The sequence below is a fragment of the Centruroides vittatus genome, unplaced genomic scaffold (genome assembly GCF_030686945.1).
Source record: "Centruroides vittatus isolate TY-2023 unplaced genomic scaffold, ASM3068694v2 contig_875, whole genome shotgun sequence".
Classification (NCBI taxonomy): domain Eukaryota; kingdom Metazoa; phylum Arthropoda; class Arachnida; order Scorpiones; family Buthidae; genus Centruroides; species Centruroides vittatus.
Genome location: NW_027122567.1, coordinates 3,141,255 through 3,167,966, shown reverse-complemented (window position 1 = coordinate 3,167,966; position 26,712 = coordinate 3,141,255). Strand labels below are relative to the sequence as shown.

The following is a 26,712-nucleotide window of genomic DNA, read 5'->3' as shown; positions in this document are numbered from 1 at the left end:
GTTGAAAAGAATTTGGTAATTCAGTTTTATATTGATTAAACAGTATGTTGCCACAGTCAGCATGTAGCAATTTCTATATTCGTGGACTATTTTCAACAAATTAAAAGGATAACTTTAATATTGTTTATATACAGTAGTTTATGTAAGTTTAGTGGTACGGTACATGTATTGCTACACTGATTTATGATACTGTGTGTAACTAAAATGAATGGTTTCTAATTTTATTATTGATACTGATATAACAAGTTGGCCGAGGGACTGTGTCCTAAATGCATATCAATTAGAAGAAATGTTAATAAAGTGAGGTAGTACTTCATAGCTTGTCTGTATTCTTAACGGTGTAATGAGTCTAGCTACAGAAAGCTAGTAAGTATAAATATTATATCTTGAAAATGGCAAGATTATTGAAGACTTCGTTTATATTTTTACCTCTTTTATATTTGAAACTTCTACTTGTATTTTCTTCTCTACTTTTTCAATACTATTAGATGTGGAACTTTGCTTTATTTCAGTATCATTCTTTTCAATAATATTTCTCAAATCTTCCGTATTTTTTCTGTTCAACTCACTTTCTGATTTTTCACTTCTCTTAGACAATTCTGAATTCAGTTCATCGCAATTTTCCTCTGTACGTGATTCAGATTCTGTTGAAGTTGGATCGATTTCAGATAATTCCGATCCCATGTTAATAATTTCTATAGTTTCTGCGTTGTAATTTTTCTCAACAATTTTATTCTTTTCGAGAAATTTTTCTAAATGGGTAGTATTTTTTTCAAATTTTCTCGAAATAGTCGAGGAACCATCAGTTACCAGTAATTGAATCATCGCAGAATCAATTGTAGGAGTAGCATCAATTACTATTTGGATAATCTTCTCGGTTTGTTTTATTCCTTCACATTTTATATTTTGGTCTTTATTAGTCCATTGCATTTTAAAATAATTCGCATTTTCTGGATTGATTTTTGAGTCATAAACAGAGTTAAATGTTTCGATGAAATTGTTGTAACCAATCTTCTGCGTTTTATTAAAGAAATTGCCGTATTTTCTAGAAATGAGCATTTAATTTAAGCTGAATTAATCATACATTTTTTACGTATTTGTAACTAGCAATTTATATTCTTTTTTTCGAATTTTGTATTTAACAAAAATTTATTCCTGGAAATGTTTGTTAATCTAGAAAATAGTGTGAGGTCCCAAAAACGGGTTGAAATTAAACATTTATAATAGCAAGTTGTTAAAGCGAAACTAGCGAAAAAAAAACCTCCATTGTTAAAAACCGATCAAAGATCGAATTACAGTAGAGAAGTCGTTAATCGGAATCAATTGGGGACTGGGGTTGTTCAGATTAGTGATTTGTTCCGATTACCGATTATGTACGAAAAAATATATTGGGGATACTATAAATTACTATCTATGGAATTTCATAACATTGAGTATATATCTGAACTGAGGGGACCGAGACGAGTTCAACGATACCCTACTTTTGGACCGGAGACGAAAAATAAGAAAGTTATCATAGTTTTTAAGTTATCACACTTTTTAAATGCTTTCATGCAGACGGCACCATAGTTGCTAGTGCTGCCATCTCGCGGTAAAGTCTGCAAACAAATTAAAAAAACACGCTGAAAGGCAAGAAATTGCACGAACAGTCGAACGCCACTTCCATTTTTTTTTTTTCTTTTTTTTTTTTGTTAAAGAACCATCGTGAATCAATAACTAGTGACGTTAAACAATCGGCGGCCTGCCGGCGGCTCCCTCCCGGGGGAAGTCCGTCGGGAGCACGAACAGTCGAACGCCAGTTCCTTTTTTTCCTTTTGTTCAAGCATCGCGACTCCCGATCGCGATAGCGCGGTCGGTTCGTAGTACTAGCCGACCGCGAGAGACAGCGAGACTGAGGGGCCGTAGCCCCCGAGATCAACTAGTGAGGATCTGCGAAAAGAACTTAACTCGAATTGTAGACGATCTGTGTGCTCGTGGATCAACATCTGCCACTGTTCAAGGTATATATGTCCAACTTGCGGACTGCCTGTTAAACAAGCGATAGGCTTAGCGGAGAGAGCGACGCGACTCCCGATCATCGCGCGATCGCCGAAAAAAGTATGATAACTTTCTTATTTTTTGCCTCCGGCCCAAAAGTAAAGTACCGCTGAACTCGTCTCGGTCCCCCGAGTTCAGATATATACCCAAACACCCGAAATTCCGTAGGTGGTAATCTATAGTACACCCGAAATGAAAAAATTGTATAACTTAATATTAAATTAAAAAAATTATCAATAAAAATAAATTTTTGAAGAAATAATCTTACTTCTTGTATCTACCAAAGACCTTTGATGTACGACTCCACCACGATTTCAATCCCATTCTGAATAGCAACGTGTTGGTAATTAGAACAAGTTCTTAACTAAAGAAACAACAATATGAATTTGTCTGAATTTTTAATAATTGCATATCTATTGTTAAATTCTTGTCAAACGTTGTTTAATTATATATATATATATATATTATTCTATTTTCATCCGAATTAACTTATATTTTTTGTATAAATATGTAATTGACATAATCTGAACGAAAATAAACGTTATGCTTATTTCTACGATTCGGGCCCACCAGTGGCCAAGCCGTTCCGTTTCCTGTACACTGGGAGATTGATCGTGAATTCGCGCTTCGCTAGGACGGGCTGGCCACGTGGAATTTTCCGGTTTTCTCCACGTCTGTAACGCAGTGGTGTGCCGTCATTGGAAGCGATGGAAGCGCCGATTTCACCTTCCAATGACCTTCCTTTGTATTTTATAAAATATAATTTTTCATATTTTAACGTACTTTGCATTAATTAAAATTAATATTTTATTATAACTGCATTATGTATCTTTTACAAATTTCTATACTACATGTGAAAAAAACGATAAGATTGCTATTGTATATTCGGATAATTCTGGTGGCGGAAGGAGTGTCGAAACCGGTCAGTCTCCAATCAGCCAGATTATATAGGCATTGTCACATGCGGTTTACAGAGCACCAACCTCACCCGGTTTAGCTGGTAGAAGCAACACACGCGTAAAGCATCTAATTCTCTATCCCGGACTGGTTCTCAGCTGTTAGCCGCCTGCCTGTCAACTTCCAAGCAGCCAGATTATAGGCATTGGCGCATGCGCTTTACAGAGCACCAACGTCACGGTTTAGCTGGTAGTAGCAACACACGCATAAAGCTTCTAATTTTATATCCCGGACCGGTTGTGGGCTGTTAGCCGCCTGCCTGCTAGATGTTCGGCCGCCCTCGCCCGATTATGTGAATCATGAGTAGACTCAGGGCCGGATTTACATAAGGACATTTGGGACCTGTACCCAGGGCCCCCACAAAACTATGTTTAAATATAATTTTTTTCCTATTACTGCGACAGGCTAGTGTGGCCTAATCATGAGGGCCACAGGCAAAGAAAACCAAACCCGGGAAAAAACCTAACATCGGAAAATTTAAGGGAAAAAATTTTACATAGGTATTTTTCAATGAAATTAAAATAATTCGTTTTACACAATAAAATATAAATGTATGTTTACAATAACCTTATTTTTAAATGAAATTTACAACTTCCTAGTTGAAATCTAGTTGAAAATAAAGTATTTTGTGTAAATTTTCTAAATCATCAAATTTGCCTATTCTTAAGGGGGCCCCCACCGAATTTGTGCCCAGGGCTCCTGGATTGGTAAATCCGGCCCTGAGTAGACTAGATCAACGGCGGGCAACCCCCGGCCCGCGGGCCAGCTACGGCTCGCGAAAAGTTTCTATCCGGCCCGCGAGATCTTTAATACATTATTAAATTGGAAAAATAACTAATTAATAGTTATTTTTCCAATTCTTTGTAATTTTCGAAAACGATAAGAGAAATAAATGTATTAATTAACTTTTTATTTATTTATTTCATATTTGCAGACTAAAAAAAATTACAAGTCACAAGAAGGTGTCAATTAACTACTATGGCCTGTGGAAAAAACGTAAAATTTATTCTGGCCCATGTTATAAAAAAGGTTGCCCACTGTAGACTAGATTTATAACTTAACCCAACTGATAGGAATTTACTGGCATGTTTTTATGATAGTTCTGTATAGTTGACAGGAGTTTTAAAAAAATCCATTAAAATATTTGATACATTTATTACGCGTTTATTCTGCTCTCCCATCTTATATTACTTACGGATTTCAATGTTAAACCGGTGATATTACGATTTAGTATGTCCCATCTGTAAGGGGATGGAGAAAAAACGTGTACAATTCTAGTACAGTGATAAAAAATTAACTGTTACTTTGGCTGCATCATTTACAACCAAATTTAATGAATGAGACTTACAATGGTACAAAAAAAGCTCTAGAATTTATTTTCCTTAAATTTACGATTTATGTATCCGTTGTCATAAAAATTTCTTTCCACTTCTTTCCCAAGACTACAGATATTCAAGTACAAAGTAACTAGTTTCGACTTATTTCTACTTAAGAAGTAGTTAAATAATTAAGCGATTAGGGAATTAGAAACATAAATAAAACCCTGATGAAAGAGCCGAAATTTTACTTAAACAGAAGCTTAACCTAACCAATCTCTTGCCGAGTACAGTGGGGTCTGTTCTCTTCATAATATTAGATGTAATAAAGACAGAAATTTTTCCAGTTCAATGAGAGTGACCGAAAAGTTGTAAATTTTGGAAATTTCCGTGAACACTCGGTCCTAAAACGAATTAGTTAGAAAACGAACGACAAACAATCTGTTAAGTTTAACATATTTAGATTTTTACAGCTATGGTGAGAAACGTTTAAAATCTACAACAACCCTGTCGCGTCCGTTGATATATACTAGTGATGCGACAAAAGAGGCATTTGACATTGAACGGTATCGGCACCCTCGGGATTTGGCACGCACACACCTACCTGGACCGTCTCTGATTCCATTCATTAGCCACTCGTAGGGAGCTACAGTATTTCACTAAGTGGATTGTTTTAAGATTTAAAAAGTAAAGAATATTTTGTTATTTTTATGTACGTTTCTTCACAAAGTTATATTTAATTATAAGTTTCTTTAAAAGTATATTCGTACAATTGAAGAATTTTTTGTACTAGGCGTGTATATTCATCACACATTTTATTTTACCAAGTAAGTTTTTCTGATAATTTTAATTTTAGCCTTATATCGTGGCTAGTGATTCAAAAATTTATTTTAAAAAGATTTTGGCTCGAGACTGTATAATGAAAAAGAAAACATTATTAAAAGAGAAAGACCGATGCCTAAATTAAATATAAATACGTGAACAAAAAATTTCGACATTTTGACGATAAAATTTATGACGAGTGACGATTCTTTCGTAAAATTGAAGCAATTTGGAAATCAAAGAGGAACAGAATTTAACATTGGTAGACAATATAAAATAAATATTAAAAATTATAACGAGATAATTACGATTAATAGGTATATCTAAATTAATAGATGTTATATGTCTTTTCTCAAAGCAAGACTTGGCATTTAGAGGGCATAGGGATTTATTGAATCTAATAACGGAGGTAATTATATTGAACTTTTTTATTTATTAAGTACGTCGGATAATCTATTAAAAATACATTTAAAGAAGTATACGGTTTTTACTGGCTTATCGAACAAACGAATACGAACGGGCCCTGACGCGCAATTAATTGATTGCCCCTGAAAGTCGGCTTCTTACGGAAACACAGCTTCCCTATCATCAAATGTCACGGCACGCCACTGCTGTAACGCCTGAATAGGGGCCAGTTACCTTTAAAAAGACCTCCCGTAAGGCATCCCCAGCGCCGGATTAAGCCTCTAGCGGGCCCTAGACAAAATTTAAATTGGAGCCCCATTTAAATAAGTTGCTTCTAAACAAATCTTATATAATGTGACATTAGCGTAGCTAGCATGGGTGACACCCGGTGCGGATATCGTGGTGTCACCCTTTTTAACACTTTTATAAAACACTATTGAATTGTAATATCTTCGCACTCGAGCAACTTGAATGCTATATCGAATATGCGATGTCGCGTAAAAGTTTAGATTTAGAAAGTAAATCATAACCATACATCAGTACTACCACGAGAGGCGGCCCTAGCAAGATTTCTAGATGGCGCGAGATCTCGTGGCGTACATTACTTCTGACGCACGGGTAGCTGTTGTCCTTTTTTTTTTAGGTAATGGATGGTCGAGCGGAGCTTAGAAGCATTGTTAAATACAGCCTTTTCTGTCCTATCGAATTTCTTAAATAATTTTTAACTCGTTTTAAAACAGAGAAATCTTCTGCACTGAAGCCGGGCCCCTCCGAATTACGGGCCCTAGACATTTGTCTAATTTGTCTATTCGATAATCCGGCCCTGGGCATCCCCCTAGGCAGATCGCCCAAGTGTTGCGTTGCCATAACTTTAATAAATCTTTATAGGCCTATACGAGCTACCATGCCAAATTTTCGTTCTTCATCATTATCCTATCCTGAGATATTAAAGGAAATAGACACCGACACATACAGGCACGGAATTTTTTCTTTTTTTTTCCCCCTCTCCTTTTACTTTTTTGGGTTTAGGTTTCAAAACGTGGAGATTTGAAGAAAAAAAAAAACACTCTAAGATTGAAATTTGACACGATTCCAATACTTTCCCTTGTTAGTATATATGTTACAGTCAAAACCCGTTTTTAGTTAAACGCGTTTTTAACTAGTTGAAACTAGTTTTATACTGGATGTCTTTGTTAAAACCCGTTTTGTCTAATTAAAACTAGGTTTAACTCAAATTCATTTTTGACTAGCAGTAAATTCTAGTTTTAACTAGACAAAACGGGTTTTAACAAAACTATCCAGTATAAAACTAGTCTAAACTAGTTAAAACACATCCTTAACTAAAAACTGGTTTTGACTGCAACATATAGAGTGATTCGGGGTAAGATGGTAAGCGGGGAAAGATGCCTACTTTTCGATATTTCCAAACGGTGACGTCAGATATTGCCATATGTTTGTATGATGAATCGTTGGGCTAATATTGAGTGCGGAAAACTGTAATTGGCTACCGTTACCTCATTTTCTACATCCGAGAAGAATATAAGCAAGATAAGAACGAAGTTTTTGTTGTGAAATGTTTCTAGAATCATTTTAAAACTAAAAGTTAAAATAGAATTTATTAAAAATTTGCCAAAAACAATTAATGTGTGAGTTAAGGTTCTAAAGTTTCCATTGTGAGCTACCGCCGATCCCGATCGGACATGCTAGAACACGTGACTCCACTAGGCCACCCTTACCCTGACAAATGGGGAAAATGCCTACATTTTTCTGTGGTGGTAACTATGCCTATTTTTTGTTAATTGTAATTCCAATATGCCTATTTTTAAATAAATTTTTGTTTTCTCGTTTATTGCAGGATATGCATAGAAAATTATATTAGGGACTTCTCAAAAAGGTTTTTGGACTGAAAAAAGCTTTCTTTCTTCTTTTTTTTTTTTTTTCTTTGTGGTTTTAGGCCCTTTACCGCTCAGAGAGCACAAAAAGGCCAAGATCTGGTATGTGTTTAAGAGTGTTTGTTTTTGTTAGTAAAGTTTTCCCTGAGAGAGCTCATATTGTCCCATGGAGGGATCATAGAAAGACTAGTCCCTTGTGAGGGCTCATAAGTTCACGTGTTTTGTGTTGTGTTTTAATATTTTATTCTGAGTGTCGTGTTTAGTGTTCTGCTATTTACTTACCATTTTTGTTTATTTAAAGAAGAAGAAGAAAGATAGATGGATGGAAAAGTTGCAGTTTGCGTGTTATATTTAACCAGACCTAACCTTAATTTCTGAGTTACTCAGAGTTACCGAGGAAAAGAAGGCAGCAGTGAGCAATTCAATGATAGTCATTTTTAGCAAAAGGGGGATAGCTAATTAGAATTAAGAATTTAGAAAAAGGGGAAAAATACCACACCCTATGAGGGTACTTTTTGTAGCCTTCCGGGAGGACTTAAGGGGACTGGCCCCCATTCAGGACAGAAAGTGGAGGAAACCCGGAAAAACTCCACTCGGCCAGCAAAAAAAAAAAAGCCAACAATGCAAAAGTTTAATCTAGCAAGGGAAAATAAACTACAAAATGCTGGAAACAACTTCCACAAGGAAGAAGAAGAAAAGTGAATGAAGCTTTAAGACTAGGGCCCACACAGCACAGTCTCCAGCAGGTGTGTAGTTTTGTGCAGTGGGTGATGAGCTCAACCTGTAAGGATAATTTTTATATATTATCACCTAGCAGTGGGCTAGAAGAGAAGCCTTCAGTGCTAGGTTAAAAGAAGAAATGAACGTAAGGTGTTAGGAGTATAGCAGCAGAGTATGGGTACTGTGGCTTACTAATGCCACGATACTGGGTATTTTGAAAAGAAAAAGGCTATAGAAAACATGTAGGAACGGATTATGTTGACAACAGAAGGCTACCTCATAGCAGAATTAATTCTGTTGATCAACTGAGAATAACTCATATTGGGTTCAAGTTACTAGCCAAAAAGGCCAACGCAAGAGAGAGGAAGGTCCACCTTCGCAAAACGATAACTTCGAAAAATAAGAAGAGTGGGTTTTGAACGAGAACCACAAACCCCAATATTCACCCAAATGAAAGAGAAGACCCAGTGTTTCTCTTGCCTAAGTAAAATGGGCGGAATGCGACAGATAGGCAACACAGCAATTGTGAGGTTGAGGAGACAAGAAAAGTAAGGATAGTATGATTAGGAACAATTGTGTCAAAAGAACACCTTTGTTAAAGTTGTTTAATAAAAATATTCTATTTACAATGAGAATTTACAATGATTTGAGTATATACAATTTATTTTTATTTTTTTTTATTTATTTTATTATTATTTTTTATTTATTTATTTATTTATTTTTTGACCCACCAAGAAGACCTATGAAACCAGGGTCAACCTAGCGGTTTTTATATTTTGAGTACTGATGATGGAAATATACAATGAAGGTGATAGAAGAATGACAATCAAATTAAAAGAACAAAAACAAAACAATATACATAAACAATATATTCGTGATGAAACTATATGCAATAATACTGCAACTCGTGGTTATCTGTTGAAAATTGAGACATTTATCAGTCTAGTGCGCAGAGGAAGCCCCCAGGAGAGGTTCCCCGGCGGTAAGTCCCACCCCAGTGATGATACCGCAGACCAGGTGCAGTATGGCGGCACCGACGGTATCGGGGGCTTAAACTCCACAAGGGAGAAGGAATCGAACATGGGACACCGCAGGGGAGCAAGAATCACAGGAACTAAGTGTGTGAGTAATGTGTTTTAGTGTATTGTTGACTAATAAAGTTAATTAAACGGTCCTACAAAAGAAATGGTTTGTTTTGAAAGGCTCAATGCAGAGAATTGGGCTGTAAGGGAATTTCTAATAACTTGTTAAATCATATTTAATACCATAGAGTTTGTGTAATGTATATTAATGTATTTTTTGGTTAATAAAGATAAAAGAAATGACCCCCAAATATAATACTTTAGTTTAGGAAAAAACAAACCCTTTTGCAGAGATTTGGGCTGAGAAAATAAATTTCTATTAGAATATTTTGAATATACTTTCGTAGTTGACGTAGAATGTGTATTATTTTATTATTGACTGTTAATTATAATAAAATGACCCATCTAAGAAGAAAATAAATGTCCAACTCACTGCAGATAATTGGGCTGCAGGATAGATACTAATGGTTTATTAATTTGTATAGATACTGTAGAGTAGTCTTAAATTGTATAGTAATGTATTTTTTTGTGTTATAGTTAATAGAAAAAACCAACAAGTGAAATTTGTTTACTTTTAACAAATCAAAAATTAGGTTGTAAATAGTTGTAATTGACGTGTTTTGACTGAAAATAAGAGTCAATGTAAGAAGTAAAATTAAAGATTGTTTACTTAATGTTAATAGAAAAAATTTTGTACTGGCAGCGCCCAGGAAAAAGTGCAAAAACGAATGTAGGGATTTTGGCTAGAAAACCAGCCACCAGACGCCAGAAGGGCGTGAAAAGCGGCCAGCACGCACGATATGGTTGAGAAGGGTAAACAGACTAATCGGTAAGGAAATAATAATAAATTATAAAAGGCAAGCCCCGTTCAAAAAAAGTCCAGTGTCGGGAAAGGTAGGAAAATGTGCTATACCTTAAAATAACCTAATTTCGGCAGTAGATAAGAGAATAACGCGTCTAACTGTAAAGTGACATACGGATGACGGGTACAAGTGCCGTATTAGTGTCTGATGACAGCAAACAAATTAATAATTTGCGTTTGAATCCATTTTTTACTTTTTGTACTACTCAGTTAGCTAAATTTTTATCCGAGATAGAGGGCGCCACAGTAATCCGTCTGGGGAGATAGGGCGCCGACGGCGGCGAGAGCCAGCGGCGCCCTAGGCGGAGGACGGGGTGGTGGGTGGGAGTATCTATGAGCAAAGTACGAATTGGCAGGAAAAGGTAATAAGCTCTACACTTATTGATTTACTCGATTTAAGTCGCCGAAAATTTTGTTTTTCAGTCCCTTGCTGAAGTTCTTGGACATGTCTAACGACGCCTTGGCTGTTTTTAGAAGTTCAGTAAACTTTTCTTCTACTTTATTAACTGATGTTGTTGCCATGGTTAGATAGCGAACACGCGTACCCGTGGCCGACAATTTCGATACGTTAATTTAGAATTTAAATTGTAAAACTAATTTCGATACGTTATTTAGAAATAATTGGAAACTAATCTCGATAAAAGACTTATAACTGACACTGGACAAATCGAAAAAAGAACGGGACTTACCAAAATCGTCGACTGTAGTCTTCAACAGAAGGAGCTGAAATCGACGAATGAAGTCTTCAACAGACGGAGCTAAATCGAGCGACGTTAGAACAGGCGGAAACTTAACAATACTTATACTGTGATGTTATACTTACTATGAAGTACTTTGTACTACATATGCAATAAATTAAATTTGGTTAAAATATTCGAATATTAATTTTATGGAATTATATTTGTTATCTTACCGTAATGGCATTTGGCATCTCACTCAAATACTTAGGGTGAGATGCCTAAAATGCCAGACAGTAAAAAAGTCGTCATTGCAAACACAATATACAATTATTTTTCATATACTCCAAAGTTTTATTTGAAAAACATGCTCAAGAATATGATATTTTCGTTAGAGGTCTTCAAAACCCGAACCGGAAATTATCGCTATAATTTTCTTCATAAGCAAAATATTAGGCATCTTCCCCGGAATCACTATACACAACTTTATTTATTTCCCCCAAACATATTTATGTAGCTAAAATTACTTTTAACTAATGTTAAAAGTTAAAACTAGTTTTATCTAAAATCAAAACATGTATAACAGTAAATTAACTAGACAAAACGGGTTTTTTCTAGTTAAAACTAGAATTTACTGCTAGTCAAAAATGAATTTGAGTTAAAACTAGTTTTAACTAGACAAAACGGGATTTAACAAAGACATCCAGTATAAACTAGTTTCAACTAGTTAAAACGCGTTCTAACTAAAAACGGGTTTTGACTGTAACATATACAACAGCCGGGAAAATAATAGCAAAAAACAGTGTTCTAAATTAATAAATTGTGATTCTAATCTCATCATAAATTATAATACGATGCAAATATGTTACAGATGCATTAAAATTTTAACTATCTTTCATCTCATTTACATGAGATAATTTAATGTTCAATATATAAATTTTCCTTGCAATAAATATTAGGTAACTCGAAATCATTCTACTTTAAGATTATTAATATTGCGTTCACAGGAGTATCCAATATTTTACGAGAAAATGTCCTCTTTCTGTTCTGTGGACAAATGTACCAATTTTACTAATTATTCTCGGTTATATTCAAGACTGATGACATTGTCTTTATTACAGGAAAGAAAGTAAACTTAAAATAGAGGATAATCAAATTTCATATTTCGTTTAATTTATATAATTTTTGACATTTTACATACCTATTGCAAACTGATTTTGGGATCACGTTATTAGGGTGTTGTCATTTTTGAAAAGATTTTGGTTGAAAATTATCAAAAGAGGGTTAGATAGCTTAAGCCTATAAAGATCATATTATTGTAACACGTTGTTTTTATTTAAACTTTAAATATTTATAAGTCTAACTATGAGATCCACGTAATTCTTGTCACGGTCCGACATCGAAATGTCCTCTAAAAACGCAGAAATTCTGCTGAGAGAGTGAATTTTTATAAGCAGAACGACGCAACTGAACAGGGCCACGCAAATGGGAATGTGTATTTGGTAGGAGGTAGGCTGAAGTCGTTCGGTTCAAATGTTTGTTGAGAGAAAAACTCTACACTATTCTCCGTTTCTATTGCAAAGTTTGACAAAATTCCTTGAATTTCCATCCACTGATTCGATTGATTAGGCGTCCACGCTGAGAGAGTTCGTCGGGGAGAGGAAAAATTCCGGATTCGCTGAGTAGAGAAGGGCTATTGTTCTCGTTGAAGAGGAGCACAAAAGCACACGGTTTGATGAGCGGAAGAGAAGTCGGCAGTAACAAGGAGTATAGTAACAGCATAGGATTAATCCGAGTACTATGGCGGATCTGATAGAAACGGATCAAAAGGAGCCCGGTATTCTTGGGACACAGTTTTTATGCTATTTTGGTTATACAGTCGAGATATCCCAATTGATCTACGGGAAAGGTCGACACCGATTTCCGATCCCAACCTGAGATGATGTTTACTTATTTTAGGACTTAAATAGTTTATTTAAATCTTGTCCTTCTATTCGACAGTTATTATTTCAAGATGCCAGTCGTCCGAATTAATATTTTAAATAGATAAATAGATATAATATTTTAAATAGATAAATATAACATGAAACATGGCGATATAAAGTAGCCCAAAAGCAGTGCCAATTTGGCACTTCTTTTGGGCTACTTCCTGTTCGGAATCAGTTGAGAAGTGTGACGAGCATCTGGCAGTCTTGGTTCTTTTGCTGGAGTTCTCAACGATATAATAAATGGTGGAAGGTCGTGCAACATTCGGAGCGGAGGGGAATATGTCTACGTAAGTATATTTTTACAATTGAAATTGTTTAGTATTTCAATATATCACCATTGACGATTGCCTTATGAATTAAATGTTGTAGGACACGCAAAGAAGCAATTCCTTCTGTCCAAGTATTCGGCAGAAAGGTAGGTAGTTAAGCCTAACGGCCACGTGTAAAGTTTAAAAGATTTATTGTTTTTTTTCTCAAAGTTTTAAATATACAGTTCAATAACAAATATTTTTTTAAAATCCTAAAGTTTTTTGTACTTGTATGCATAAAACCAGTATAAATAATTGTTAGTTATGCTTTCATTGTAATAAAGAATTGACCAAGATACAGCATGGCGACCAGTGAACCATTATGCATCAAAATGATTATTTAAAAAATTTCAATACGATAAAAACCGTTCTTCATATTCTCATAAACTCAAATATTAATGATTAAATTCATTATTTCTCTTGTATGTTTTTACCCAGTTTTAACACTGCAGAATGTGATTGTATTTTCGTTTCTTTTCTTTCGAAGACACAATGTAGTGACGTAAACTTAAACACTGGGCGAATTTTTCATCCTTTTTATTCGGTTGGAACGCTTTTTTATTACATAACGCGTTTCGGGCCGATGCCCCTCTTCAGCCAACTAAACATTAAAAAGTAAGAGATGGCTATATACAAACATTTAAAATAAATACTGCGACGGTATACATAATTAGTTTTTAGAGATTATTACCTTCTAAATCCTGGTGGTGAGAGCTTGTATACCATTAAAAGCTGGTCTGTACCTTGTTCGGTAGTTTAGACGGATGTAATAGTCCAAGGGTACGAATCTACGAATCGAAGGGTACACACCGGTAGACGAATTCCAGGTATGGTTTCACGAATACGATTTGTGAAGAATAACCCAGTATACTTCTACAGACTGATACTCAACTTTTTTACTGAATTTTATAAAGATTCGTACCCTTGGACTATTACATCCATCTAAACTACCGAACGAGGTACGGACCAGCTTTTAATGGTATACAAGCTCTCACCACCAGGATTTAGAAGGTAATAACCTCTAAAAACTAATTATGTATACCGTCGCGGTATTTATTTTAAATGTTTGTATATAGCCATCTCTTACTTTTTAATGTTTAGTTGGCTGAAGAGGAGCATCGGCCCGAAATGCGTTATGTAATAAAAAAGCATTCCAACCGAATAAAAAGGATGAAAAATTCGCCCGGTGTTTAAGTTTACGTCACTACATTGTGTCTTCGAAAGAAAAGAAACGAAAAGAAAATACAAAACACGGTTTCCTCAAGATAGAACTGATTGTATTTTGTTAGTGGTCACAGGAACACATACCTTGTCTCATCTTAAATAGTATTGAAAAGATGGTAGAGTTGCTTAAAATTCAATGTCCTTTTATTATTAAAAAACAAAATGATAGCAATTTGATAACCTTTCTCTTATCACTAAACACTAAGACTATTATATATGAATTATGAATTCCTTGTATCCATCAACGGTTAATGTTATCTATGGTAGCGAATATGACGGCTCGTCTCTGAAACAGTGGGGATGCACGTACTAACCTAACCTATTCTAATAAATTACCATAATTATTGCCAACCAAATTATTAGAATAGGTTAGTACATGCGCCCCCACTGTTTCAGAGACGAGCCACCATGTTCGCTACCATAGGTAACATTAACCCAATCAACTTCTGCCTTCTTCTAAACAAAACTCAAATGAAAAACAAATATAGATTTATTTCTATTTCATATCATTTTTTATTTTTATTTGAATTCTAATGGTTCGTTGCTGCTGGTGAAATGATGTCAAATTTGGTAATGTTGGATTAATGGTGTTAATTGCTATTGTTTTAATTTTTATAAACTTTTATGATTAGTGCATCAAAAATATGTTGAAAATGTAATGGTAAATCTAGCAGGGGAGATAAATGCAAGAAGCAAGAAGTGTTGCTGTGGAAACTAGACTGGGCATAAAACTAAGTGTGTTAGGTGGAAAAAGTTGCATTTGAATCACCTGCTACTAAGCAGTAACAAGTGGGTAAATGACTGATGTATTCTATTAAGTAGGCTACATCACAGGATCAAACACTAAAAATACATGATTATTCTGTGTAAAAATATACTTTCTAGGTTAGTTTTTGACTTACGACAAACCATCTAGAACCTTACCTGTTCATAAGTAGGGAAGCCACCTGTATATTACTTGTGCAGATTTTGGAAATCATAAGGCTTTGTTGAGGAAAGCCACCAAAGTGAGCAAACAAATGAACAGCTTCAAAGCAAACCTTACTAACTACAGTAGAGTGTCGTTAATCCGAATCGCTGGTTATCCGAACGATTTTCATTCGGACTGTGTCGTGCTGAATCGAACGTTTTTGATACTAAATTTACTTCTAAAGTATAATTTTCATGTTTTTATATTCTTCAAAATATTTATTTTGTACAAACAAAATAAAGAAATAATTTTTAACGATACAATAGCCTCGATTATTATTATAAACATTTTCGTTAGGCTTAGAATCAGAAATTCAACGTGAAGCAACACGCAACAAAGAAAAATTCAACACGAAGCGGCACGCAATGGAGAAAAATTTGAACATCGGACAGGTTAACATATTTTTTCGTACATAATCAGTTATCCGAACAAATCACTAATCCAAACAACCCCCGTTCCCAATTGATTCAGATTAACAACTCTCTACTGTATACTGGAATTAGAACACTTTCTGTCTATCCAAATTCACATTTTATTAAAAAAAAATAAAGATACACATATAACCTTGACAAAATACGAGTGTCGTCATCTGCTAATTTTTTTTTAATCTACGTATCAAATTTCATCGAGTTTTTGTCCATTTGTTCCTGGGATGTTGATTTTCTGCATTTCACTTAAAAATTCATTTCTCCTTCAGCCAAAAAAAGTTACATTTTGTGAAATGTCTGCTTCAGGCATCCTCGTCATTATGTGAATCATTTTTAATTTTTTTTAAACAAAAAATAGGTAATGTAGTTTACATTTGTAAAATTAAAAATAAAAAATGTTTTTAGTAATGTTTAGGTGATCTATCAATTATTAGGTTTTTTTTTTTTAAATCGTCAGATAATTTCATTGATAAAATAAAAAAAAATTATTAACAATAAAGTATTACAAATGTAGTTTTAGTAAAAAGAGCTAAAATACTGATGTTGATAACTTTAACACTTTTGAAAATAGTTTTGAGATGGGTCTCATACGCTTTCCATTTTAATTCTAAGCTTTGAAAACTTTTTTATCAATGTACTCGACTAAATTGTTTTACCCCTCAGGCTAAGGGGTAAAATTGCATAGCAAAACCAGTCAAACAATCCATCTTCTGATTTTGTGTTTAGAGTTAAATTTTTCATAAAAATTCAGATACTTCTGTTAACGGGACACCAATCATAATTATAAAATGATATGCAATGGCATCATCTTGTTGGTATAACAAGAAAGTAATAAAAGTCAAGTAGATTTAATAAAACACAAAATAATTAAAACCTAAAAAAAATGGATTAAATTGAAACCAAAAAAAAATTAAAATTTGTTAAATTCCTAATCTGCTTTGCATCTTTTTTGCTGCGACATTTGACATCATGTGTACATTTCTATTGAAATTTCTTTTAATTAATATAATAAAATAGCCATTTCTTTATATGATACTGTATATATCGATTGGCATCCCATTAACAGAAAATTTACCAAAATTCCGTATAAAATTACATTAGTAATGTTTCATCATCTCAGTCGAATTGATTTTAACTGGTGGACACTGTCCAATACAACTCGATAGGAAATCTGTTGACTTTTACATTGTATAATTTGTGTTGTAGACAACTCCTAAAAATTGAATAAGTGCATCAATTTTGTTATGAATACAAAAATAGCATTGTTTAAATATTCAATTAAATGTAATGTATAAAATAAACAAATTTAAGTTATATTATCAATAGCTACTAATTTGCTACTATTTCAAAAGACTTATCAAACCACAGTTCTTTAAACTGAAAGTTTGAGATTTTTTTTATTAAATCAATGTATACATTTTGGGTTCATCCTGAAATTGATTTGTTTATTAAGAAGGTAAAAAATACACTACTAACTAATCAATCAATAATCTTAGCTATTAGGCCACCATTTTGTACTAGATTAACTGTGTCAAATTTGTTAGGTTGTGTAAGTTGTGGTTTAGAAATAATATGACCATTTAGATTTATGATTAACATTTCTTATATTATTGCTTTTTCTATAAAGATCAAAATTGGAAAATGCTTTCTCATATGATAACATCATGTGCCAAATTTCATTAAATCTTATTCCAGACCAATATTCTCCAATCTTTTTGGATTAGCAACACACTTTGAATTTACAGTGAAACCTCCATTAACAGACATTTTTACAATCCCCAGACTCTTCAAATAGGACATCTATTATATTTATCTCTAAATAAGAGACACTGTCATCCATAACCAACTTTAGGAAAATTGATGATGAATTTGGTCTTTCAGGTGATGAATTTTGACTATTGGTGTCAAATAAAGACTGGTTTTAAGTAGGAATAGGGGTGAAGAGCAGGTTATAAGAAGTTGAACAATATTCTTTATATTTAATCTGGTTAAGTTGTCAATTACTATCATTATACATACAGGGTGCGACAGAAAGAACATTCTGATTTGGCAGAAGCGTTGCTTCGCTCATAATAGGGGTACAGCAGTAGGCGTGGTTTCTTTTGATCTGTTTGTGCATGCCATTTGTAGTTACCGTCATGGCGTGGAGTGAAGAGCATCGTGCTCTTGTTGTCGGTGAGTTTGTTACGAATGGTGAATCTGTGATAACGATGCAACGGGCCTTCCGAATACACTTTCAGCTCGGGCGTCGTGATCCGGTTCCGGCTGCACCAACAATTTGTCTTTGGGTTTCAAATTTTAGATGAACAGGTTCAGCTTTAAAAAGAAAGAGTCCTGGCTGCCCTAGAAGTGTAACAAGACCAGAAGATGTAGAAGTTGCTAGAGCTTCCATACAGCGTTATTGTCAATTGCTTGAAAATTTTCTTCGTCCATTAGTTAACGGTTTACTCGACGATCATGATTTGGAAGATGTATGGTTTCAGCAAGATGGTGCCACGTCGCATACCTCTAGAAGGTCACTTGGAATACTCAGAAACTTGTTTCCGGGCCATCTTTTCTCTTTACAGGGTGATATTGGTTGGCCACCGCGTTTGCCAGATTTGACCCCATGTGATTTTTTTTCTGTGGGGCTATCTCAAACAAAAATGTACCAGCACCGACCAACAAATTTGCAAGAACTCAAGGCAGCAATTACGCAAGAAATCAAGGCGATTCCGCTGGACATGGTCCGCAGATCAATACAAAATTTCCGAAAAAGACTTCAAAACAGCATTGACATTGACTGTTGCCATTTAACTGATGTACTCTTCAAAACCTAATGGATGATAACTGCATACTGTGTACTTATCATGTAAAAAAGATTTTTTTTCTCTATCTTGCTTTGTATTTTTTTTTATTGTTGTTCCAAATCAGAACGTTCTTTCTGCCGCACCCTGTATTAATGTTATTAAACTTCTGTCTTATTGGAATTAAGCTTATGATACCAAAAAACTATAAACTTTTCTGAAGTTTCATTTGACAAGAACCGTAGTATAGTAGTAATAAAAAAGAAACTTAAGATCATAAATACAAGAAAACCAAATATCTTCACACATTTTAAAGTGGTCAGCAAATCATCTTCGTAACACGACCTTTGAACTTTCACCAAACAAATGATGTCATAACCATTTTAACAGCTTTGTGGTGGCTAAAGTATAATTTTTAATCAATCAGTTACTGAAAAAAGCAAAAAAATGTTTGAAAAGTTACACCTACTTGATAGCTACACCCTGTATCAGTTTTTATTAGTTGCTTAGATTATAAATGTAACAATTCTGAAATATATTTACCACTGCATGAAGTGGATAGCAAATCACCTTCATAACTCGACATTCAAATGAGATTCAATTAAAACCAAATTTTTACAACTGAAAAAAATAAATAATGTATACATATTTTAATTATATATGCTACCTATACTTTTTGGTATATTCACATTCCTAACACAAATTTGATGTTTTCATAATTCATTGTATTTTCTACTTTATAATGACCAGGTTAAAATACAATATGGCCATCGGCATGTATGTACCACTAAATAGTGGACAAACTTCTCAGTCCCAATAGTGTCCACTATTCGGAGATTATACTATAATAAGATTCCTTCGGCACACCATAATTTTTAAAATAAAAACATTTAAATCAACTGTAATTTATTTTAAATTTAAAAATTTTTCATCATTTAGAAATTAACATACCAAGATAAAAACTCACAATTTTACAGATAAAAGACTATTCAAATCAATGCATAAAGAGCTAGTATTAGTCTTTAAGCTGGTAAACTACAATGTTTATAGGAACTCCAAAGAGTTGGTACACCAGCATAGGCATAGATGCATGCAGCTTCTGTGAAGGGAGTATATGCAGATGCTGCAAATTTTGCAACAACAATCTGCATTTTGGCGAATACTCCTCCTCCTCCTTTTGGTTGGCCGACAATAAAAAAGATGAAGGATAAGTGAAATTTTAAGAGAGAGCTTATTCAAATTTCTAAAAAAAATATTTAATATTTCTGTGACACACCTGAAGCACTTTTGCAACATCACATGTCATGGTACACAGGTTAGAAAACACTGTTCCAGACCATTGAATAAAAAAGTTATGATTGCTTGCATATCTAACATTTCAGGAATGTTAGCATAAGTTCTCAACCTTTTTGGCTCAGGATATACTATAAAATGTGAAATTTTTCTAGCACACTGTGTACAAAATTAAAAAATCTGAGCTTTCCTACTCACAAACTTCCAGACTTGAAATTTGACCATACATCTTAAATTTAAATTTTATGCAGATTCTGAAGTTCTCTTGCTGGTTGTGGGGTGACATTGAAGTCAGTATTAGCCAGTAATAGAAATACATTCACATTAATTATTATCTCATCATTTTTTTTTGTTTTTGCACAGATTATTATGTTCTAAAAATGGAAAATAAGGTGAGTTAAAGTAATGGAATTTTTTGCTATTGTTTACAATTCTTATGAACTTTTACAATTAATGCTTCTAAAATACATCCAAAATGTAATAGTAAATCTAGTGATGGAGATAAATGCAAGAATTGTGGCTCTATTACAATGTAAATTAAAACTGACATTATAGAACTAAGTGTCTTAGGTAGGGGAAAAAACCACATTTTAAACACCCATTACTGGACAGTAGCAAGCAGGTAAGCTAACATAATGTATTCTGTTAAGTATATTGAAGGATCAAACACTAACAACACATGATTATTTGTGCACAAATGTGCTTTCTAGATTACTTTTCAACTTAAAACAAAACCTCAGGAATTTAACCTGTTCATAAGTAGGGGAGTTCTTGATATTAGCATATTTTAAATTATAAATAGTTATGTACAGTACCTATTAATTTATTATGGATTAATAAATCTTTGCACAAATTGGTTGCTTTTCATTTTTCAAATATACAGACCTCCTTTCATAATATTTTTGATGCATTAAGCCATATCTTGGGATGCACTGGTTGAGGACCAATGGCATAAGTAAATCATTTATTTATTATAGTGATTTAGTCTGAATTATCATAACTTTGCAATCTTTCTAAATTTATTTGAGTGGAAGAAATTGGAAAATTTTTAATATTTGCAAAGTTTTATTGATTCATTGGGAATTCATGATTTAATTAATATTTGAATTTATTCGAAATGTTAATTCTTGTAAGTTGTTACAATTTTAATTTTAATAATTTTTTTTTACTGGAGAATATATAAACTGAATTAATGTTTTCAGAAAACTGCAACTGCTGTCGCATATTGTAAAAGAGGAAATGGCTTGATTAAAGTAAATGGTCGGCCATTAGAGATGTTGGAGCCACAGGTTTTAAAATATAAGGTAAAGTATTTAAGATTAATTTTCAATTTCTTTGCAAAATAGTATTTGACATTTAAACTTTGTAATATAAATGAAGATCATACTAATTTTAAATACATGTTGAAGATTTAAGTACATTTGTAGTTTTAAAAGTTTTCTATTGCCAATGTTTTTACAGCTATTAATTAATTTAGGTATTATACTGGTTACTTGTGCTGACTTATATATGTATACATAGTAACATAGGCAACAACCTAATTCAATTATTATTGACAAATGATGGCTGGATTATTTATTGTGCTATAGTATCTTATTAAGGCCAATTTAATAATTAGATATAAAACAGTTTGGCTAGAGATAGGTAGTTAGGCTGTCATCTCGTGATGATAAATGGGATAAACGATAATGCATCTGTATGGTAAGCAGGATTTGAGTCTTACTCCAGGCAAACTTTTCTTCCAGAGTATTCTAACTTTAAATTAAAAATTAATTAGAAATAATTTTTAATTTAAAGTTAGAACACTGTGGAAGAAAAGTTTGCCTGGAGTAAGACTCAAATCTGTATCTCCTGCTTATCATCTACTTCTAGCCAATTTTCATTATCATCTATTTGTAATTATTAAATTAGCCTTATTAATATCACCCAGTAAATAATCCAGCAGCTTGTTTGGCAATACTAATTGGATCAAGTTGCTGTATATTATGTTTTATGACTGTTTAATCTTTGAAGTTGTTGAGTCTCTAGTTCTGTATCTGCTGAAAGTGCATTTTTGTTCTACATACTGTCATATATGGTAATTAATGGAATACACATAATTTAAATGTTTAGTGTAGATAAAAGAAAATTGTCACTTTTAAATAGGTCTGAATTACTTTACTTTTACTAATACTTTTTTAATGGAGTAAATAAAGGATTTAATAATTTATCAGTCTGCAGGTATTAAGTTAGGCATTTCCATATCCTAAAATATATTTTATAAAGCTGCATGTGAGCAACCTTAATTTCCAGGGCTGTGGAGTCTGAGTCGTGGAGTTTTGGTATTTTAGTCGGAGTCAGAGTTGTCAAAAACCCCCAACTCTGACTTCTTTTTACTTTCCCAACTTGTTACATATGTAAATAATGAAAAAGTATTTGAATCGTGTCACATTTGACTCTCCAAGTTTTTTGCAAATCTATACATTTGGAGATCTCTCAAACCCAAAAAATGTCAAATAAAGGGAAAAATTCGCACATCCGTGTGTGTGTGTTGGTGTCTAATTTTTTTTTTTTTTACCATTTCTAACAGTAGTTTATTGTCAGTCGTAGAGAAACCGTGTTGTGCTAGATTGAATAAGGTGTCTAATTTGTTTAATTTCTTTACTGAACTATTAAACAATATCTCAGAATTAGTAAAGTTTAAGAAACAAAATTTGGCACAGTAGCATGTGTATAAAGGGTATTAATGCCTTTAAATTTTGGTTCTTAATTAAAGGTTGACAAGGTAGAGACATAGAAGGAGTCACGTGTCATATCTCCAGTGTGGTCGTATTTAATGAATATTTTACTCGTTATTAGCATTCACAATCTTATAATATAATCAAGATGGGTTAATAATAATAATAAGCTCAGAGTTAAAATGGTTAGGAGTTGAAATTTGATACACAGTTAAGATACATCATAAGAATGTACACTAAGAAGGGATTTTTCAAAATTCCTCTCGCGGAGGAAGAGGGTTAATTTTTTAAAATTGTTTTGTTTTGTATTTTTAAAAAAATAATCAGAATTGTCATCATTATCACTTTCCCGGCTGTTATACAGTATAGGCCTATAACAAAATGATGATCAGTGAAAAAATGACTTTCTCAAATTTTTACTCTTTTGGACTCTAGAAGCCTCGAAACATAGAGAAGTGCAAATGGATGTTAGAATGCATACCAAACGATTTAGTTCAACCATTTTCAAGCTTTAATAACTCCTGTGTTTGAACCATCCCACTCCGATTTAAAATCGTGCCTCCCATACATTCGTACATACAGAAAAAAAAACCCTGAATTTTTTGCATATCTCAACATTTTGAGGTGTCTTGCGTCCAGTAATGCAAAAATTTGGGGTGGGATCATTTTTTGACTGATCGTGGCATTTTTCCTGTTATACATAACAGCCAAAAAAGTAAAAATTATCGTATTGATTCATTACTTAGAGGAATATTTTAGCTTTGGAGTGAAAAGTTCTATCTTTATTAGAACTATGTTTATTGAAGCTAATATTCTGAGGTCACGTGATGACTTCAGAATTTTCAGGCCTACTTTGTTAACAAGTCCGCCCCTGGTCGGAGTCTGAGTCGAATGATAAGAAAACGTCGGAGTCGTGTAAAAATCTACCGACTCCACAGCCCTGCTAATTTCAGACTGACAGTTATGATATGAAGAGTTTTTAGTAATTAAAGAGTAATAACATTTTTAATTAGAATATTATGATTATATTAATGAATAGGAGGAAATAAGAAAAACTGATAACAAATACAAACTCTGTGTAGAATAAAAGTATAAATCATTTATCAAATTCTAATTATCTGATTTTTTACTCCTTTATTTATACCAGAACAAATTCTAAATGTTTAAATTTAAAGAGTTTGTTAAGAAATTTAAAGAACAATAAATTAAAATTTTTATATTTTATTATATTTTTATAGCATTAGAAAGTTTTTAATAACTAATTATTAAACTAGTTGAAATTTAATTTCTTTTTGTGTTTATGAAAATGTAATTTCAAAAAGCATGGTGTTTATATCAAATTAGTTTTTCTCATAATCATAAAAATTACTTTTTAAGACTCAAATTATATGAGTAAATAAATAAATTTAAGTTTAATATACATAAATTTTGAAATATGAAATTATAAACAGTTAAATTTCAGAAGTAATCAGTAAGTTTTACTAATTTAGAACAAAATCTTATTCAGAAAAACATTTTAGTTTGAATTGGGAAGGAAATTAGTACAGAACATTTCATTAATAAAATGTTTCAAAATTTGTGTATTGATGTTAATCAAGTGAAACTGGATTATAATGATAGTTCTAAATTTATTTTTAGCTTTTAGAACCAGTTCTTTTATTGGGAAAAGAGAGATTTGCAGGAGTAGATATTAGAGTAAGAGTTAAAGGTGGAGGTCATGTTGCACAGATTTATGCAATTAGACAGTCCATCTCTAAAGCTTTGGTTGCTTATTACCAGAAATGTAAGTGTACTTGTAATAGCTTACATCACTATTTATGAATTGTTTTTATATAATAATAATAATAATAATAATAAACTTTTGACTATAGATATAGATGAAGCATCCAAAAAAGAAATTAAAGACATTCTCATTCAATATGATCGAAGCTTGTTAGTGGCTGATCCACGTAGATGTGAACCCAAAAAGTTTGGTGGTCCAGGTGCAAGAGCACGATACCAGAAATCTTACCGTTAAAATTTTTATGGGTTTATTTCTGTTGGTTTATGTATGCCAAAAATAAAAAATGAAATAACGAATTTGTCAATTTTTAGTTTTAAGGTTGAATTATACAAATTTATCTTACTGTTTCAGAGTCGCATGCAGTTACATTTCGATGGAAATTTGGTTCCTTCAAAATTCTGATTTCATGATCCACAAAAATTATTGAGTGTTGGAAAAAATTATTCCAAAATGAATATTACATACAGAATATAACTACCTACAAATTATAAAACGTTTAAATTCATAGGAAATACTCAATATTGTGCGATACTATATTAGACTTTCTAGTTTCTCTTCAAATATATTTCGTAAAATGTATTATAAAAGTTAAGGCATTCTGGTGGAAAACGAAAAGCGTTGATTTAATATACAGTATAAAGAAATATTCAGAATTTAACTAATTGAAATATCGCATTTCTCTTATACAGTGGCGTAGCGTAGGTGTCAGCCGCCCGGGGCGGAGGAAAATTTCGCCCCCCTTAAATAAAATACAGGGGAATCCCTACAAGTCAGTACAGATGGTGTTGTCAGTCGCTACAATGAGCAAGATGTCATTATACATTCATTTAAAGAAAGGGGAATCTCCATTTTCGTCACAGAATAAGTAATGAAAAATTCCGTGCTCATTTCATTCGGCCCGAATCGTAGGTGCGACAAAAATATGAAATTAAATGGTTCAAATTTTTACAAGATGATATTATTATTTATTGTGAAAAAGTGCCGCCCCCACTACGCTACGCCACTGCTCTTATCTTTACTTGAGTATCGCGAAGGTTTCTGCATAGACTCGTTCTCGAATAACGGAGGCAAAGTTGCGTAGACTTGAGTACGCCCGAACACGAACATCTCAATGTGTGCGTGGAAACTCGGAAGTCTACGAATGCACACAGGCACAAGTCATCTTATTCTCGTTTGGCATCATTTTGGGTGCATTCTCAATTCCTCGAAGTGATGTCGTCAGTACGCGCTTTATGATTTGCAATTAAATAAAATTATTTATTGCTAGTTGTTCTGAAGTTCTCTTGTATTTCTTAGGTATTGTTTATCTAAACAATATCAACTTGTAATAGAGTACCTCAATAGATCAGAAATTTGTTGATAAATTTTCCTGTACTTCAGCTAGCTACAGCAGACGTTCCTAACCTTTTTCTGAGAAGCTGTAAAAGACATCTGGGGACCAAGTACGAAATATATGGTTAAAAATTAAGATTTTTTTAAAAAATTCCGAATAACGGACGGGGATATGTGAAATGTTTTTCAGCCACTTTTTTGAAAGTTTGCCATCAAAATTGGGAATAAATTTTTGGTAGCTAATCTTATTAGTTGCCAATAAGAATATTATTAATATTCTTTGGACATTAATGTTCGGTATTTGATTTTATACATTATTTTATTTTCGAAAAGGTTGCAAAGATACTTAGAAGCAAAAATAGAAAATATCCCATGCAAACTTAACATTTAATATTCGGCTCACCAGTGGCCAAGCGGTTCCGTTCCCTGAACACTGGGAGTTCGGTCGTGGGTTCGCGCCTTGCTGGCCACGTGAAGTTTTCCGGGTTTTCTTCATGTCTGTAACGCCTAAATAGGGGCCAGTTTCCCCTTAAGCCGTGGTCACACCATGCGATTTCAGCCGTGCAGGCAACTGCAATCGCGACTGTTCTCATTAACTAGTAAACCCTTCGAAAACCGGCGCGACCGCAACTAGAAACAAAACGTTTGTTCTACTCGCGCCGATTGCAAATGCGCATCCAATCAGCAAACGTCTATTTGCCACGCCATACGGTGGCAACATTGAAAATAATGGCGAAAAGCAAGATGACAGTTTAACAGAATCAAGATTAATCGAACTAATTCAGTCTCACGAATGTCTTTGGGATTTTCTTCGTTTTATCAAAGAAAGGATAAAAGAGCGCAGGAATAGGTGAAAGTCTCGGCTTTGATTGTAAATGCCATTTTAAGATTTCTGGATATAAAATGTTGATTGTTTTTAGTTTGGTAACGACAATATCGTTTCAAAATATAGCTAAACAGGAGGCTTGATGGCCGAGCGGTCAAGGTGGAAGCCTACCGCTCTGGGGGACCTGGGTTCGAATCCGAACGGGTCGAGAAATCCTCAGGAATTTTTCGGGGGGTGGTCCGTTCAGCTAAGTCGAGCCCCGTCCCTCACCACCCGGTCGCCCCATT

The 26,712-nt window shown here is 33.5% G+C and overlaps 1 protein-coding gene across 1 annotated transcript; it reads left to right on the top strand.

Moving 5' to 3' along the window:
• Window positions 1–12,891: 12,891 nt before the first annotated feature.
• RpS16 (ribosomal protein S16) lies at window positions 12,892–24,563 on the top strand. Its single transcript, XM_067279673.1, has 5 exons — window positions 12,892–13,045; window positions 13,128–13,173; window positions 20,970–21,071; window positions 24,123–24,267; window positions 24,356–24,563. The coding sequence occupies exons 1-5, from the start codon at window positions 12,999–13,001 to the stop codon at window positions 24,499–24,501; spliced, it is 486 nt and encodes a 161-aa protein (XP_067135774.1). The 5' UTR covers window positions 12,892–12,998; the 3' UTR covers window positions 24,502–24,563.
• Window positions 24,564–26,712: the final 2,149 nt, after the last annotated feature.